Source organism: Colletotrichum abscissum (assembly GCF_030869225.1).
Source record: "Colletotrichum abscissum strain IMI 504890 chromosome Unknown Scaffold_5.1, whole genome shotgun sequence".
In the NCBI taxonomy this organism is placed as follows: domain Eukaryota; kingdom Fungi; phylum Ascomycota; class Sordariomycetes; order Glomerellales; family Glomerellaceae; genus Colletotrichum; species Colletotrichum abscissum.
The window spans coordinates 36,793-54,557 of record NW_026850431.1 but is presented as its reverse complement, the minus strand read 5'-3'; the positions used below and the strand labels follow the sequence as shown (position 1 = coordinate 54,557).

General features: G+C 54.1%; 5 protein-coding genes across 5 annotated transcripts; 3 read left to right on the top strand and 2 right to left on the bottom strand.

Annotated features, from left to right (window-relative positions):
* Positions 1-52: 52 nt before the first annotated feature.
* Positions 53-3,498, top strand: CABS01_02515 (nitric oxide synthase; the record flags this gene model as incomplete). Its single annotated transcript, XM_060535893.1, has 5 exons — positions 53-534; positions 589-766; positions 822-1,135; positions 1,192-1,330; positions 1,390-3,498. The coding sequence occupies 5 exons, from the start codon at positions 53-55 to the stop codon at positions 3,496-3,498; spliced, it is 3,222 nt and encodes a 1,073-aa protein (XP_060393805.1).
* A 564-nt stretch (positions 3,499-4,062) lies between these two features.
* CABS01_02514 (uncharacterized protein) lies at positions 4,063-4,545 on the bottom strand (the record flags this gene model as incomplete). Its single annotated transcript, XM_060535892.1, has 1 exon — positions 4,063-4,545. One exon carries the CDS (start codon positions 4,543-4,545, stop codon positions 4,063-4,065), a length of 483 nt encoding a protein of 160 aa, XP_060393804.1.
* Positions 4,546-5,470: 925 nt separating this feature from the next.
* CABS01_02513 (uncharacterized protein) lies at positions 5,471-7,847 on the bottom strand (the record flags this gene model as incomplete). The annotated part of the gene is made up of 6 exons (XM_060535891.1): positions 5,471-6,013; positions 6,063-7,060; positions 7,113-7,393; positions 7,449-7,579; positions 7,639-7,765; positions 7,825-7,847. The coding sequence occupies 6 exons, from the start codon at positions 7,845-7,847 to the stop codon at positions 5,471-5,473; spliced, it is 2,103 nt and encodes a 700-aa protein (XP_060393803.1).
* A 1,273-nt stretch (positions 7,848-9,120) lies between these two features.
* On the top strand, positions 9,121-15,415 carry CABS01_02512 (uncharacterized protein; the record flags this gene model as incomplete). Its single annotated transcript, XM_060535890.1, has 4 exons — positions 9,121-9,127; positions 9,199-9,260; positions 9,314-13,275; positions 13,324-15,415. 4 exons carry the CDS (start codon positions 9,121-9,123, stop codon positions 15,413-15,415), a joined length of 6,123 nt encoding a protein of 2,040 aa, XP_060393802.1.
* A 1,464-nt stretch (positions 15,416-16,879) lies between these two features.
* Positions 16,880-17,479, top strand: CABS01_02511 (DSS1/SEM1 family protein; the record flags this gene model as incomplete). Its single annotated transcript, XM_060535889.1, has 3 exons — positions 16,880-17,021; positions 17,263-17,377; positions 17,440-17,479. 3 exons carry the CDS (start codon positions 16,880-16,882, stop codon positions 17,477-17,479), a joined length of 297 nt encoding a protein of 98 aa, XP_060393801.1.
* Between the last annotated feature and the right edge of the window lie 286 nt (positions 17,480-17,765).

Genomic DNA, 17,765 nt, shown 5'->3' with positions numbered 1-17,765 from the left:
TGTCTTACCAATCTCAACTTACATACTTACACACATACTCACACACGACAAAATGGCGTGTCCATTCCTTCAAGGCACGCTCGCCCAGCCGCCGCGGCAAATCTCAGCGGAACAAGAGTTCGCCAACATCCGCTCACAATATCCATCTCTCTCTTCGACGGGCTGCACGACAAAGTTTTGCCAGTCCGGTCGGATGACGCACATGGACGAGGAGCGCGTTGGCCGGAATCAGTCCTACGCCCAAGTCCGCGAGGATGCGCTCGACTTCCTCCAGCAAATGTACAAGGACGGTCTCATTGACACGGAGCAGCTTCACCACCGGGCACACGAGGTCCTTCAGGAGATTCAAAAGAACTCGACAGAGGGCAAGTTCACAACGGCGTCCGAATGCGGATCGGAGGCGCCACCGGCAGCAACGGTTGGCTTGGTGGGTGGTCTTTGGACGCAGACTTTTGAAGAACTCGAGTTCGGGCTTCGGACGGCTTGGAAGCATGCTCGGAAGTGCATCATGCGATCAGAGTATAGCAACTTGAGGTATGAGAAAGATTCGGATGTGATGTCGAGTTATTTACTAATAGTCTTTGGCAGGCTATGCGACCTGAGACACGTTCGCACAAGCAAAAAGATGGCCGAGACTCTCATTGAGAACTTGAGAGTGGCCTACAACTCGGGTGAAATCAACCCGACAGTCTTTGTCTTCCCTCCCAGAGACATTGACAGCCGCGGTCCCATGATCTGGAACTCACAACTCTTGTCCTTTGCGGGGGTAAGTCTTTCTACCTCCCAGTATGAGAAGCGATCAATTGACTAACACGGCCAAGTACCAACAATCAAACGGCACAATCCTCGGAGACCCCGCCAACGTGGAACTCACAAACGCCATCATCGAGCTCGGCTGGACACCGCCGCGCTTCCGCTCACAATGGGATCTGCTTCCCCTCGTCACCATGGCCGAGGGAGAAGAGCCCGTCATCACCGAGCTCCCCAAGGACGCATTCCCTCTGGTACATATCCGCCATCCCAAGCACCCTGAGCTCGAGACCCTTGGCCTGCGTTGGGTTCCCGCGCCGGCACTCAGCCGCCTTGGCTTCAGTATCGGCGGTGTCCAGTACACCGCTGCGCCCTTTATTGGATGGTGAGTTGAACTTGTTTTGAGGTGCAAGAATTACATCATTGACAAAGCAAACGCAGGTTCATGGACGCCGAGATCGGTGTTCGCAACCTCGCAGATTCCTTCCGCTACAACGCGCTTCCGCAGGTCGCCAAGGCGATCGGCTTGGTCGATGGCGATGTAGATGACCTCCCCGACTACGAGCGTCTGGCGGTGCTGGTGAGCATCTCTTGCATGTTGCTTACATCTGAGATGCGTCTGCTAACATTACCAACCAGTCCCGCGCGCAGCTCGAGCTCAACTACGCCACATACTGGTCTTTCGCTCAGGCCGGTGTCAGAATGTCAGATTCCCTTGGCGCGGCCGAGCAATTCGCCCAGTTCGATGACGAGCACCTCATGAACAACGGCTTCCGTCTCCCCTCTGACCCGTACTGGCTGGCACCGCCTCAAGGATCCATCATTCCCATCTGGCACCGCGGCGGCTCACCAAACTACCAACCAAAGCCCTTGATCTGCCGCCACGCCCAAGATCCCATCAAGGCCTGGCGCCGGCAGCGACGGGCCCGCCCCGCGGCGCGGCCTTCTCACCACTACGCCTCGGACACGAAGCTCAACATCTCCATCCCCGTGGTGCCCTCCATCTCCCTCACGAGGCCCGTCACGCCAGTCTCCCCCTTCGGCACCGCCTCCTCCCCGTCGACCTTTCTCCCCATCCCTCCTCCGGCTTCGCAGCAACAGCAGCAGCAGGCCTTCAGGCCCACCACGCCCCTGACGCCGTTAAGCCCCCGGGGGCCCGGGCGCAGGATCTACATCGGATTCTGCAGCTCGGGCAACGTCGCGATCAAGCTTTGCAAGAGGCTGTGCGCGCAGCTGCAGCACGCGTGCGACATCAACCCCAAGTTGGGGTCCGTCGTGGTGCCGTGCACGCTCAACGCCCTGCCCATCTCCATGGTCGAGCCCGATGACGTGCTGGTCATCGTCGCCAGCACGACGGGTCGCGGTGAGATCCCACAGAACGGCAAGGCCTTCGCCGACGCGCTGGCGAGGAATCCCAAGGCCATCTCGTGCCAGTATGCCATCTTTGCAAACGGCTCCCTCGAGTACGCCGATACCTACAACCAGGCCGCCATGGATATCGAGGAGCTTTTGAGCAAAGGTGATGCCCAGAGACTCATTGGTATGCGCGAAGCCGACACCGCGACAGAGAACCCTCCGTGGTCCGTCCTCGGCCAGTTCTTCGATCAGGTTCTCGCGGGGCTCCAAAAGTCAAGCCCGCCACAAGAAGAGAACAAGACGAGTGACGTGCAGCGGACCGCTCGCCAGGTTAGACCCTTTGACACCCGTCCGTGGTTTCAGGCAAAGGTCGTCGGACAGCCTGTCCTTGGCACCGCCGCGGACGGCATGAAGAGGGTCACCCTCGACCTGGGCGATCGCGAGTACCCGACCATGGGCAGCGTCTGGATTCTGCCGCCAAACTCCCAGAACAAGGTGTCTCGCGTCCTGGGCGCCCTCGGCGTGCAGGCCGAAGAGCGGCTTAGTCTTCCCGGCGAGCCTACCGTAGGCGAGTTCTTCCAGCGGTTTGCCGACTTGGACCAGCCTTTCAAGTCTACACAGTGGGCAGAGTGGCTGTCTCTTCCCCAGCCGGAGACGTTGGCCAAGGTTCCTATTGAAAATGTGGTCCACCAGATTCCTGCCAATTGGAGACAGACCGTGACGCTGGATGCGCTGTGCAACGCGATGCCGACGATCCAGCCGAGGGAATACTCCATTGCCTCTGACGGTTCGAGAACGAAGCAAAAGAATGGAAACACGCTGGATCTTTTGGTGCAGCACCACGCCAACGGCAAATTCTCGGACAAGTACCTCAATTGCTTCGAGACCTTTGGTGCCGCGACCTGCAAGATCCGCCCTTCATCGCACCTGCAGGCCATGGCCGAGAACCAGGACAAGCCGATGATCGTGTTCACAACGGGATCCGGCATGGCCCCCGTCCGCGGACTCCTACAGAACCGTCTCCAGCGTCTTCGGTCCTCGGGCGACAAGTCCACCAAGGGACCCGCGATCAGCCTCTTCGCTGGCTTCAAGGCGGCCGACGAGTCTCTCGTGCGCGAAGCGGTGCAGGAAGCAAGCGAGGCGGGCATTCTCGATATCCTCAGGTTGACGGGGAGTAACAAGGAGAAGAGGAGGGCGCAGGATGCGATGCTCGAGGCTGGTGTCCGGGAGAAGCTGGTCAAGAACATCGAGGATGGCGCTCTCGTGTTTGCGTGCGCTAGGCCGAGGGCCGTTGATGATTTCTTGAATAATTTGAGCGAGGTGTTGGGTCGGGATGCTAGGGAGGTGTTGGGCGATCGGTTTGTTGCTGATGTTTACCAGCCTGCTACTTGAGGGCGTTTCTTGATTCTTTTCTCATTTTCCTTTTTTTCTTTTTTATCATGGCATGCGCATCATAGATTAGACGGCGGATTGGATCGATTCGAAGCGAGGCGTTGGCGGATTTCATCTTGTCACAAGATGAGGGAATAGTCGAATATTTTATGCAGAAGTACTTCATGAAAAGTCATGTCAAAATTCAATCAACTTGACCAACAACTCTGTCTTCATGTGGCACCATAAATGCTATAACTGGGCTTCACTTGTGCTTTTAGGTCTTTCTCTGAATGTGTTTTTTTTTTTTTTTTGAATGCAATCAAAATGCATTTCGGATGGCTTGGTCTTCATTACTCTATAATCGAGACCAGATAATCGTCCAGAACCTGGTGACAATTTCACTCAGGCATGTAACTTTCTTCCCACTTGCGCTTTTCCAGTTTGCGTTGCAGATGTGCATTTGATTTACAGCCTTTCGGCAGATTCATAACTGTTGTACATCATGATCATAACAACCATACAATGCTTGGTATCCTTCCATCCGTAAAAGTAATCCCTATCAGACTCCCGAACCCTCACCCTTTACCGAGGGTTCTCAGCCTCAGCAGAAGCCTGCGTCACGCTCTCAGGCGCAATGTTCCCCTCCGCCGAGATGCTATCCGGCACGCTCTCAGGAACATAGTAATCCGAACCGCGGAACTTCTCCCCGCCAACACCAGGCGCCTTAGTGCCCACGTTATTCCGCACGGCACCCTCGCCCTGCAGCAGGATATCATCTTTCTGGTCCTGCGTGCCGAGCGAAGAAATCTTCTTGGCGGGGACGACGTCGTCGTCGTTGTCGGCCGGGTTCTTGGGCGGCTGCTCGGGCTTATACGAGACGTTGTTGATCGGGTCGCCCTGGACGGTGACGGTGGCGCCCGGGAAGCGGTTCTCCGTCTGGATGTTGGAGACGCCGGCGTCGTCGTTGCCCTGGGGGCGGGCGGCGCCCGTCTTGGATTGGTATGTGTTCATGTCGAGTTGGGCCTGAGCTGCCGTCTCCATGAGCTGATCCTTTGAGGGTGCCATTTTGTATGTTGTTATTGTAGGATTTGCTTTGAGTCGTGGTTTGAAATGTTGGGTATAAGTGAAATGAAATAGCGGGTGCTTATGAACCAGTTGTTTGAAGGTTGTGTTTGGAGGTTTGGTTTGCTTGGGATTGCAATGATGAAGAGGCATTCCACGGTCGGCAATCATCAACTTATGTAGTCTTCGTCGAGTCTCATTCAGGCTTGCCGTCTCATGTCAAACCTGGCGACGTCATCTTCATGATATCACCCATCGCTGTGCGATGAAATCACTGCATCCGCCAAAATGTGGTGCTGGTGGGGATGGTTTTATCTCATCGATATCTCATCGACACTGATCGAACTGGCCAGATGGTATGCCGCCACCGCATTATCGTCCAAACTCCAGAGACCCTCGATGCAGCCATGATTAAAACAGAAAATCCACGGTTTGACGTAGGGGTGATATCAGTACCCCTTTAAAGCTTTGCTGCGTGATCGGCGCTATACATAGGATGAATCTGAGTGAGCGGGCCGGCCACGGTGTGCTCCGTTCCTTCGGGCATTTTGCTCCGGAAAGCTGTTGAGGCCCAGTGCTGGCCAGCCTAGAATTCTGTTGTAAGCTCGCATCTAGCACACTCACTTCATATTGCCCAATCTGAACTCATCTTTCAAGTGAAGAACTAGGTATCATTTGACTCTGCGTTATAGCCTTGAACCCCAAGTAAGGGTGGTCTATGTTTCTTTTTTTTTCAATCAAAGCCAGCACAGCGTGCTTTCAAGATGACTTCGATGCACGCTGTGATGGTGGAACATGTGAGTGCCCAACTGCCTCCTGCAAGTCACATCCTAGGCTTGAAAATCTTGAACCACAAAATCCCTCCGATTCATCAACGCCTTTTTGCCGATGCTATTGCTCGGCCCCTGGCTCAAAAGAACGCCCAAAACTAACCGTCGGTGCCGCTGCTGCGGAAAGTGGCGCATAGTGCAGCATAGTGATGGGTCAGATCGAGCACGTTCTGAGGGAGGCTGGTAGCTTGGATGATGCTTCTGATCTTGACTGCACCCTCGTCCTCAATGAGTGTCCGAACTGTATGGAGGAGCTCTGGTGAGAACTCAGAGTACCATCTGTACTGCCAGGTGACGAGACGAATGACCGACGCGACCGTTTCGCGAGTGTTCTTGCCCTCCTCAAACACGCGAAGGATGCCAGTCAAGGCCTTGGGGCTGAATCTTGCGGCGAGGCACGCTCTATAGGCCTCGACAGCTTCTTCTGGGTGTTGAAGTCTCTCCGCCAGAGAGCCTAGAATTTCCCACTCCTCAGCCGACTTCTTATACTGCATGGATTGCGCGCGATACTGGGCCATCTGTGTGCGCCAGATCGTGTAGACGCGCAGGTCCTCATACAACACCATGAAGAGGCTGTCAAGCCAGCGCTCGCAAAGCCGCTTGTTGTTCAGCTTAGAGAGATGGTCGTCGGTCTGCGCACCCTGATAAGTGTTAACTTGGCTTCAGCCAAGGGGAAGACTGAACACTTACATTCTCCGCATCGCCCTTCAGTTCACCAGGGTCGATGGCATGGGTAGGCTTCTCCACAGCCTCTGTCTGTCCATTTGGTGCCAATGTCTCGGCAGTAGAATCAGTATCCGCTGGCTTCGCCTTCTTCTCCTCATCTCCCTCTTCGTCGTCACTTTCCGAGTCTGATCGGTCGCCATTTGTCGTCGGGTCTGGGGTTCCACGAAGGCCGTCGGTGCTGGGGTTACGCTGAGGCTGCGAGGTTTCCTGCTTCTCGGAGCGGTATTCGTCCTCCATGACAAAGACTGTGCTTCTAATCTTGAGAAGCTGATCCCATCCAATCTTTGAAGTCATCTCGGTCAGGATGCCGTAAGCCTGCTTGAAGGTTCCCTTATAAACCGAAGCACGAAGGTTCAGGAGACTAGCATCGACCTGTTCAGAGTATCTAGACTCGGGTTCACTGTCGATCTCATCCAAGCGGGTCTCGGGAAGAGTTGGGAGGTGAACATCCTTCGGCTCAGGCATTTGAGGCGCGTCCTTGTCCTGGTATGTGAACATGGGGCAAGAGTTGAGGATGGTCAGGGCATTCTCCCAGTCCTCCATTGCCACGTAGACTTGCGCCAGTCTCGCCCATGTGCCGAATTCACTAGGAGCGGCAATGGTACTGCGGTCGGCGCAGCCCAGGGCCAAGCGAAGTCTCTCTTCCTTCAACTCTGGCGTTGCGGCTGTCTGCGCCTTTCTGAGGAGGAACTCGGCTTGCGTATCGAGCATAACATAGTCCATCGGCGACTCTTTGAGTGCCTGATGCAGCACCTTGACACCTTGGACTTCCTCGTTGCCCATGAAGAGGACCTTGGCCAAGAGGGAGGAGACCTCGATGTTTTGGTCTCTGAGTTTCTCGAAGAGGTTGATGCCGGAAGCATGGCGTCCCGTGGTCTGAAAGTACTTCAAGAGGCCTGCGGTCAGGTGGTTCGAGACATTGTTCGGCACTTGAACGACAGAGTCTGAGCCCAGCTGCCAGCCTACGATACCATTAGCACAGAAACCCTGAAATGTTCTCAAATATATGGGTACCTCGGAAGAAAAGCTGCTCGGCGGCGCCGAGGAAGCGGTGTTCGGTTTCGGTGTTGGTAACAGGGTTGTATCTGCGCACACCCATAATCTTCCGAATCGTCTCTCCGCTACCATCATCCGCGTACGAGTAGGCTCGAAGGACACTGCACAGGTAGGTCTCCAGCCACAAGTCATCCGTCGCCTTGCGCTTCTCGCCTCGCTCGTCCACACAGTAGCTTTCGACGGTTCCAGGGATCGTTACATGAACCCGCATGTCGAGTCGAGAGAAGGCATTGTAACAGCTGGCAGGGAATTAGCTACTTGAACTCTGTGTTGATGTTGAAAAGGTTCGCGTACCAGTAGAGACCTTCCGAGATCTTCGTTTGCACAGCCTGGCCATGCTCGCGGTAGGTCAGGGTGTTGATGTAGGCAGCAAGACTGGCCGAGGACGAAGCGTCGACGCCGGTGACGTGGTGGTAGACTCCGATCTACAGCAGGGTGCTAATTAGCACAGCTATAGGTTTGTTGGATGTGGATTATCATTTACCTGCTTGCCAGGGTTTCTCGTGGCCTGCTTCAGGAGATGGACAAGATCGGGAGGGCCAAGCTCCCGAAGGGAGATGAGGGATTCGGTTCGGGCTTCAATTGATTCAGAGAGAATCTCCTCGGTAAGCCTGGCAAACAGATTAGAATTAGAAGCAGTGAACGGATGGAATGGGGATGGTAGACTAACTCGGGCACAGCCGGCGCAACCATGGCGGCGGTTGTTGCGTGTCAAGCTTTGGCGGCGCGCAGTGTGGAAGCAACGTTCTCGATGAGGATGGACTGGATACGGTGTTATGAGCGAACGATTCGATGCATGTGTGCGCGCAGGAGAAGGCGCCTATGAGCGATTCTGGCCCGCACGCTCGAGAGAATGGCTGGGAGTAGAGGGATGGGTGTTGGTGATTGGAGGCGGTTCGAGGTGTGGTCGGTGAGATTGACGAGGGATGGAGGATTGAAGTGCACAGCTTGTGCAAGGTGGACTTGGAGGTGGGATTGCGGCGTGCGGCGTGAACTGGACACTTGGGGAAAGAAAGGTAGGTAGGTAGGTAGTGACGGTAGGCACTGTGGGCAAGCTTGGACTCCACGACTCTCTGTATCCTTCTCAGATAGGTACTTACTTACCTACTCCGTATTCCGTGCTCCGTACGTGTGCCAGGAGTCTAGGACTGGGAACCTGTTGCCAGCTTGGAACACCTCGATAATAATTGACGTTGTGCAACTGACAAGGGAGTTGAGGCCTGTCATTGGCAGGGGACAGACGTGATGGAGAGCAGATGGAGCTGCCACGCTGCTTTGCTGGAGGTGATTGACAGGGCCAACCGCCAGAGAGCCACGATTTAATTAGACCACGGGCGCTTTCCCAAGTTCCATTCGACGGCCGGCGGGACTCAAACGTGGCCGGGGCCTGGATCGGGTGGGTCCAACGCACCTCTACGCAGTAGGCTCTAGGTGTGAGGTGGTTTGCGGCTTGCCGCATTGCCATGTTCCTGAGGTGCTGAGATGCTAGCTGGTACCGAATTGGATGCTTATGTAACGCACCTCGCTTGAGTCGCTGCACGGACACTCGAACAGCGCAACCCCCTGAGCCTTGGCCTAATTGTCCTGTACGGATACAGAGCAAACTACCTGAGGTATACTTATCAGCCTATCAGGGAGTTTGGAGCTGGAAGCTAGAAGCTAACCCCTGGCCAGAGTCTGACGCGAAAGCTGCAAGTGCCCTGTGGGCTCTCCCTTCCACTACCTACCTAGGTAGCTGGTGTAGTGCGATACGTACCGCCAGCAAGCAACCAATTTAACGTTCCTGAATTCATGTCGCGTCAATCCTCGAAGCCACGCGCATCGATTTTCCCCAAGGTCATTATGGCTGCGCATTCGTCTAGAACCACATCCTTTTGAACATCCGATCCCCTCCTTCACATCGCACGTTATTATATATAGTAGATCGTCGTTATAATCAATCCGGTCGCAAGACCCTGCCGACAATATGGTTCGTATATGAAATGTCATCAAATATTTGCCCTTGCGACCAAAGCTAACCCCAATATGTAGCCGGCTTTCCAAGCGATCAACGTCGAAGCCGAGGAGAACTCGGATGATGAGGTCGACACCACCCGCGAGCTTCATGTACGCGCCGATGTATCGCTCCGATATTCCAACCCATACTGACTGCTTCTCAGGTCGATGAAGCTCTCAAGCGCTTCCAGAATGCTCTGAAGCTGCATGCTCAAGGCCCTCGATTCTTCGACGAAGCTTCCGACGCCTACGACGATCTCTTCAAGTCCGAAATCTTCAAATACCCCGAGGCTTCTACCGAGTACGAAAGGGCAGAAAGGCAGCCAGATCAATTACTCGCCGATCCCGCTCTCGCCGGCACTCTCGATCTTCAATCTGCCGATGTTGATACCACCGGCAGCAGTCTTCCTCAAGCCTTCTTCCTTGCATACAAGAACCGCGGTCAATTTCTCCTTGATCGCACCCGACATGCCGCCCGAGCCGCCGGAGACGATGCGTCGTCTTACTTCGAGAAGGACGATGCCCTCCAAAATATGCATAGCGCTCTGGTCGACTTCAATGCCGCTCTTGACCGCGATCCGTCCGATGCAGAGTTGTGGCGACGTACAGCCCGTGTTGCTGCATCGTTGAAGAGCTCCAGAATCAACAGATACTGCCTCGAAGCTGCTATCGAACTCGACGATGACCCCGCTGTTCTCGAGGTCGAGCCACCATCTTTGGCAGAAGGATTCGCCGGTCAACAACTCAAGGACCAGCTGCAAGCCCTGTCGGATGAGATCGCCTTGTCTCACCCCATCATGGGTCCTTGGGTAAAGAGAGACATGCCCGACTTCATCAAACGACACATTGATCCCATGCCGTATTTGCCGAATCCGACAAAGGAAACTGGGTCCGCCCGCACCAATGTCGAGGAAGCAGGCCTCGCCCGTCTTACTGTAGAGGTCCCAACTGCATCATGGGCCGACTTGGGTATGGCACTCGTGCAGTTCATACTCGAAATGGGGCAGACAAGCCGCGGCATTGTCATTGAGCTTCCTGAAACGGATGACGATGATGACGTGGTTATGGAAAGCCAACCAGAGCAGGAAGTACAAGCAAACGGCTCGGATGGCAAAGAAAAGGGCGAGAACTCGGCCCAGGAGGACAAGCAGGAAACTACGAGAAAGACAGAGAGCGTGGAGCCCGCTGCGAAGGAAACCCCCAAACCTGCCGAGAGCACTCGCAAGGGTCGAAGCGCCTCCCAGCCCTCTCGAAAGCGATCCCATTCAGCAGCTGGCAATCCCGAGGGCCAAGAGGAGGAGAGCCTCGTCGAAAAAAGGAGTAAGCGTATTAGGAGGCGAGAGACAGCAGCCGCAGAAGAAGTTCCGGACCCAAGTGCCGTGCTTGCGTCCCAGCTGGCCCCTTATCAAGCCACCGACCAAAATTTGTTCCAGGCTACTAAGAACATGCTGGAAAACATCGGAGTCACGAATCAGGACACTCTAGACCGCATCAGCGAAGTGTTGGACTCCCTTGCTGCAGAGGAACGCGGCGCTTCCATAAAAAACCAAGCGACCTTGGATCTCCGCAATGCGATCGTCTCTTTCAGCGAGGAGAATGCGAAAATCTTGCTCAACAAACAGGCACAGGCATCACTAAGCTTGTCTTCTTTCCTTGAGCATGCCAAAGGGGGTTCTCAGAAGATGTCAATCATACCACCCTTCAAGGAGACGCAGGGCATCACTGCTTTTGTAAAGCGCGTAAATTCCTCCTGGATGACTGCCCAGGATGTTGCGTACGAATGGATCAAGACGATATGTCCCAGCTATCTCCAAACGAAGTGGTCAGATGTCTTGAAGACGGCCGTCGTCCAAGTCATCAGTAGGTTCGATCAGGATATCCTTCAAGCCATCAACTACGACTTGGACCGCGCGAGACAATCAGACGATGCGAACAAGGAATTTGGGTTTGTTAAACACATTGTCGAGATGCTCTTCGAGATTCACCTTGACGTGTATGAGAGAATCACCAACCCCAACAGTGTCGTTGACTACAGCATCCGCGTTGAAGCCAGGGGTCGCTTGGGTCGGTGGCTAGACATGGCTTCAGCTTTGCTGAGGGACGCCGCAGAAGAAGGCAACGAAGACTTGACTGGCCGCTTCCTCTGGGCTGCCATCTTTTCCACGACTCTTACGGAGAACGCGTCGAGAGAGTACATTCTGCAGTGCTGGACCAGTTTACGAGATTTTCTCGCAGAAAGTGGGATTGATCAACTACTACTTCCGAATAATCCGGTGATACCTGAAATTTCGGAGGCGGCGGCCGATAGAGAGATCTCTAAGCTCACCACTATGGACTTCTTCCTCGGACTCTTCCAGGACAATGTTAGCGACCCAGTTGCCGTCATTGATAACCTTGAGCCCGTCCTCAATCCAGGGTCTGTTTACGTCACCCTGCCATCCGAGGATTCGGCAGAAGACGGAGAAGAGGCATCTGGCCGCTCCAATACGAAGAAAGTGCCCATCATGGAGTGTGCAAGCCAAAGCCTCCAGGATCTTTGGAGGTTTTTGTTGGGAACTAGCACGGAACTGCGTCTTTTCCTCTGGACACGACTTAGCGACGCGTATGCCAGCATCAAATATTCGACGAAACAGTTCTCATGCCAGCTCAAAGCCATCGAGATGCTCACGGCGGATTTGGAAAGCGACAGTTATCTCAAGAACGCTCCAGAAACTAGACCGCCGTTAGTGTTGAAGATGCTCAAATCGCTGGATGATCTACTGATCACGGCACTTTCGTTGGCTTTGAATGATAGCTCCGCGTACGACATTGTCGATGAAGACCATCTCAAATCGACATCGGCTGCTCTCATCAAATTGAGCTGCATGCTTCACGTATCGGCAATGCATGAGGACGAAATTCGCATCGGTATGACACGTGTCCCGCCGAGTAGTCCCTCATTCCAGCCTTTCCTCAACAAGCTGCGTGAGATTCAAGTGCGTGTATGGTGCCTCCAGTACACGGTCGTCAAGGTCGGTGTAAACCAAAACGGAAAGATATTCCCGAATCCTGAGATGGAGTTGGCAGACTTTTTGTCTGCAATCCATCAGGTAATTGGGCTCAGGAAATGCTGTAAAGCCTCAAACAAGATTTTCTTGAAGATGATGCGGGTTGAGTTGCTCAAGTTCAAGAAGATTGAAAACTGGGAAGACTATCTTGGGCAAGTGCTTTACGACCTCCACGGTCTCAAACTTGGTGTCGGTGCTGGAGAGGTTCAGGACCATGGCTGCCCCCCGGAGAAACTCGAGAAGCGCAACGCCATGCAGCTTGTGGACAAGATTACGGTCCTGGCAAGGAGGATGCCCCGAAAGGACCTCCTCAAGTCAGACCTCAAAACGACCATCGAGCACATGCAAGGAGCCATTGGACAGACAAAGTCGACGCCTCAGATGATCCACAACCTGAGGAACTTTACCGAGTATCTGAAGCGGCCGATCCACCCCCTTCGGCTTTACCAAGCCCTCACCGGCGGTGTTCAGTTGGACGTCGTAGCTGTAAACACTCCCGAAAGCGCCCTAGCCAGGCACGGCTGGTTCTTCCTCCTAGGCATGATTGCCCTGACGAGGTTCAAGCAAGTGGATTTGAGCAAGCGGCAAACACCAGGTGCAACTGACGACTTGCGGCTCGCGGCCACTTTCTTGCGGCTGCAACTTCAGTTCACTCCAGATAAGTGGGATGCCTGGTTCCGCCTAGCCGAGTGCTTCGACTACGAGCTCGATGAGGCTGTGTTGTGGTCGGCCGACAAGATGAACAAGGAACGCGGCGAATTGCTCAAATTCCAGCGGAATTCAATTCATTGCTATACTCTAGCGTTGTCTAACTCTTGGGAGGCAGAGATCGATGACGAGGACGAGGATCCGCTCTACGAGCTCTATCATAACTTTGCTATGCGCCTGTACGCATCCAGCCGCGAGCCTCTTGCTATGGAGCCCTTCCAACATGCGGACCAAGAGAGATTCTTCATCGAAAGCGAGGGAAATGGAACCTTCCAAAGGGTCCTTCACGACCAGATGCAAGACTACAAAGTCTGGAAATACGCAGCTGGCTTGTTCAAACGTGCCATGAGGCGTAAACCAATGGACTGGAGGTTCGTTGTCCTTTACAATTACGCCGAACCTTGACTGACTCTGAACAGGAATCCGTACATGCTTACCAAATGTTTGTGGAAAATGTACCAGAAGCCCATTGACCAGCTTAGCAAAAAGGACCGGGAGACCCGCCCATCACTTGAGTACTTGATTTCGGCCCTCGAACACGCTGTCGAAGTTGTTGCGGCGGTGCCCAAATCGCGGCATAGCGATCCTATCCTGGAGCCGCACTACAAGATCGTCTCGATAGTGTACAAGCTGGTTGTTCGAGGCGAGTTGAAGCCACAAGAGGGCGCAGACATTCTGTCGAGGCAACCATTTGGTATGGAACTCGGAGACGATATCACTCTTGACGACAACGAAGATTGGGAGGAATATGTGATCCGGAATTTGCATCACTTACGGGATAAGGACAAGTCCAACTGGCAGCACCGTATCATTATGCGTCATGCCCGCCTGCTTTTCGATGAGGATGGCGAATCACCCGAGCTTGTGCAAGCCAAGGCAGCCTTCAATGTCCTTCGAGAATCCATGTTTACCAAGACAATGGTTATGAATGTCTGGAAGTGCGACGCGGAGCGTTCTGGGCGCCACCACGTCTATACGTCCCAGTATATCCGCTTCATGGTCAAGATTTTGGTGGTTATGAACGACCGAGTGAATTTGGAAATGGTTCTCAGGCGACTTCGGAAGAAGGGCGCCGACTTCTACCACTTTGGCGACTTGTGGCAGATGTGCTCCATGGCTTACCTTAGACTTCTACGTCAGGGCTTCCAAATTTCTCCTACGTTGGAAGACGCTTTCAAGTCGACATCGATGGAAGAGCTGGACATCATGGCTGATCGTATCACGGAGTGGGCCGGAGGTCCGGCAACGGACATTCCCGCCTTCAACTGCTTGAAGGAGACGATTGAGTTGAAGAAGCTCAACGGCGGCCTCATGAAGGCTGGGGCAATTGACGACCTAATCAACGACTGTTACGCCATCATCTACCAGGAGATTGGCCCTTCGCTGCCCGGCCCTGAGCCTCACGAAGTTCTTGAAGCACGTGCTAGGGCTCGTGCCAGAGAAGAGGCCGATGGCGGGATCGAGCTCAAGCCATCCACTTCCTTGGGCAACCTGCTGAACCCATCATCGGCGCAAGACTCGGGAGCCAATGGTGAAGGTGATAAGACGGCATCGACACTTGAGGCAGCACCCAGGCGCAGGGCGGGCGTTCGTCGGCCTGATATCATTCGCAAGGCGGAACAGGCGTTTGCCCGGTACGGTGAAGCGCCAAAGCCATCAGTTGCTCCTTCCAAATCTCGTGTGGGTTCGGTTTCGAGTGGCAGGAACGGAACGCGCACTCCCGTTGGAGACGCCGGGGAGGCCAGTGATACCGAGGAGCTCAACGAAGGAGACACTGTCGAAGAGATCGAGGACACGGAGATGAAGGACGACACTGCCATGGATGTTGATGAAGGGGACGAAACGCTTGCACAGGCCACGGCAGCGTCCAGTCCGCGGGGCAGCATTCACGATTCTGCAGATGATGAGAGTGAACTTAGCGATGTTCCGGATGACTGGGATGAGCAGCCCCCTCCTTCACTCATGTTCCCTAATCTCAGGAAGAGCGTGGATTCAGGTCGCGCCGAAGAGGCGAATAACTCTAGTGATGGCGATGACGAAGAGGGCGAAGACGGTGAAGAGGAAGAGGAGGGGGAGGAGGAGGAAGGAGAAGAAGAAGAGGGCGACGGCGAGGAGGTTGAGGAAGGTGAGGAGGCTGAAGAAGGTGAGGAAGGCCAGGAAGTTGAGGAGGGCGATGAAGCTGAAGAAGGTGAAGAGGGTGAGGAAGGCGATGAGGCCGAAGAAGGTGAAGAGGGCGGAGAAGGCGAAGAAGGCGAAGAAGGCGAAGAGGGTGAAGAGGATGAAGAGGGCGAAGAGGGCGAAGATGGCGAGGAGACCGAAGAAGCTGAAGAAGGTGATGAGGAAGAAGAGGCCGAAGATGGAGAGGAGGGTGATGAAGATGTGGAAGCCGAAGAGGGTGAAGATGAGGAAGTCGAGGAGGGCGAAGGCGATGGCGAAGAGGAAGAGGAAGAGGAAGAGGAAGAGGAAGAGGAAGAAGAAGAGGGAGAGGAAGACGAAGACGAGGATGCGTAGAACACTCGACAGTCTTCAGAAACCTTGGCGGACGTCGGGAAGTAATTTCTTGGTGTACAGGCGTTTTTTGTCACAGTGTTTTCTCCTTAGTCACATCGGATACTGCGCCGGCTAGGTCGTGTCAAGGCGAGTGTGTTTAACAGTCAGAGGTTATCTATAGTAAGTGCGATTCATGAGAAGCACACAGTCATCAGCGCATGGGGTATCCATATATATGAGATGCTCAAAACATGAATTCGAACAGTTGAAGTAATCCCATGTCGTTGATTGCGAGATCACTTTTAGACCAAGAACTTAGGTCTCTACACTACTTCCCTGTTCATCTCTATAAGGCAGCAAGCTCGTATTCATGTGCACCATTTGGAAAGTAAAGAAGGAGGACTGCCGCCACACGGTGGAGCGCGGGACAGACATATGTTCGCGAGGCAGGACTCGCGGTCGGTGTCTGTCGAGATTGAGGTATGAGACGCGCTGGGAGGTGGGATATTGCGATGCGTGCTTGAGGGATGTTGAGAGGCGGAATCATTATGGATATGCTTGAACATTAGAGGAGTCTGGCGTTCAAGCCGGTTTTTGGTTTGGATTACTCGCTCTTTGGCAAAAAGCTGCAAGGTGCCAGCTCTCAAGATGCTACCTATAAGCCATAAGATTTCATCTTTTCTCTTGAGCTTCTCCAGCTTTTTACTTCTTGTTCTCGCCTGAGTAAGTGTCCGCTTCACAAGGACAAGATATGACCAAGCTTGCCTATTCGATGTGACAGAGTGCCCAACAGTGCATAGATGCTTGCCTTAGCTTCAGACGGCAGTTTCTCCGTCTTTGTCGCGAACCCAAGGTCTACAGCTTTGTTTTGGATCTTCTCAATCGTAAAAATTGAAGCAGTTCGATGAACCGAGAAATCCAGAAACTTTTGGGACAAAACACAGTCGTCAAGTAGGAGGTTATTCTCGCCAAGCTTGACTTCAGCTCGGTGGGCAGAGTTGCTATGGGGGTGCATCTCAATCCCACCTAAGCCCACGGGACGTACGGTAAGCTAATCCCGCACCCCACCTCCGATGCCAGGGCCAGCATTACGCCTTCCCAGTGCCGCCTGTTCAGCCCGCCGCACCCAGCGAGCAAAGCAACAGCAACGCCAGCCAGCCAGCCAGCCGCAGCCGGCAACTTCCGCCCGTCGACAACCTTCCACCACCGACCGTCCGCCCGCGTTGCCTGTTACCTCTCCATCGCCTACAAGCAAGCTAGCTCCTCCCAACACCATCACCATCACCAATCCGCAACTCCAACACCACAAACCCACCACAATCACAACCAGCGACACCGCGAAACCTGCGAAACCCACGAAAAAAAAACTCTCTAGGAATCCGGTCAATCTTACCCTTCAGTCGACGACAATCGCAATCTCGCACAACCGAGAGGGAGCGCAAGGCATTCCTCAATCCACCACCACAAAGACACACATCCCACACAATGGCCTCAGACGCAAAGCCCCAGGACAAGACCGCCTCCGCCGCGGACCCCAAGGCCGACGAGACGACGCAGCAGCAGGCGGCGGCGGCGAAGAAGCCCGCGCTCGGCGAGGACGACGAATTTGAGGATTTCCCCGTCGACGGTACGTCTCTTTCGCCCTTCATTGTCGATAATCTCCTTTCCATAGTGTTTGAAGGAGCACCTACTGCTTCGGCTTTACTATGATGGGGGGATGATGATGGCATCACTTGGTCCATCTGTTCCATCGTAACCTCGAGCTACGTTGGAGCGGGATCATCATTCCCGGCCAACATAGACACGCCACACTATTCTATCTGCTTTGTTTGCGAAGAAAGAAACAAATGCTAACGTACCTACCACAGACTGGCCCCAGGAAGAGACCGAGGCAGCTGCGGGCGGCAGTGGCTCGACGCAGCACCTGTGGGAGGAGAGCTGGGACGACGATGACACGACCGACGACTTCTCGGCGCAGTTGAAGTATGGCAAATCCCCCACCCTTCGAGACCACCTTCCTAATGAGAGTACTGACAACACCACAGGGAGGAGTTGAAGAAGGTCGAGGCATCCAAGAGACGATAAGCCACTCGCGGTGTGTGTGTGGGGGGTACGATGATAGGAGGCGGAATGACGCATGGGTGGACTTGGTGGGAATCACGGCATAGACTACACTACGTAACGAGCTCTATACGACTGGCGATATACCAGAAATGAAATCACAACTGGGCACACGAGGTTTTCCAAATTTCCCTTTGGGTTTCCCTGTGGAACGAGACGTGTCTCTACTTTTACTGTTTATTTGATATCGTGACGTTTAATGATCCTAGGACATGACACGAGGGCATTACGTTCATCATGAGCGCCCCTC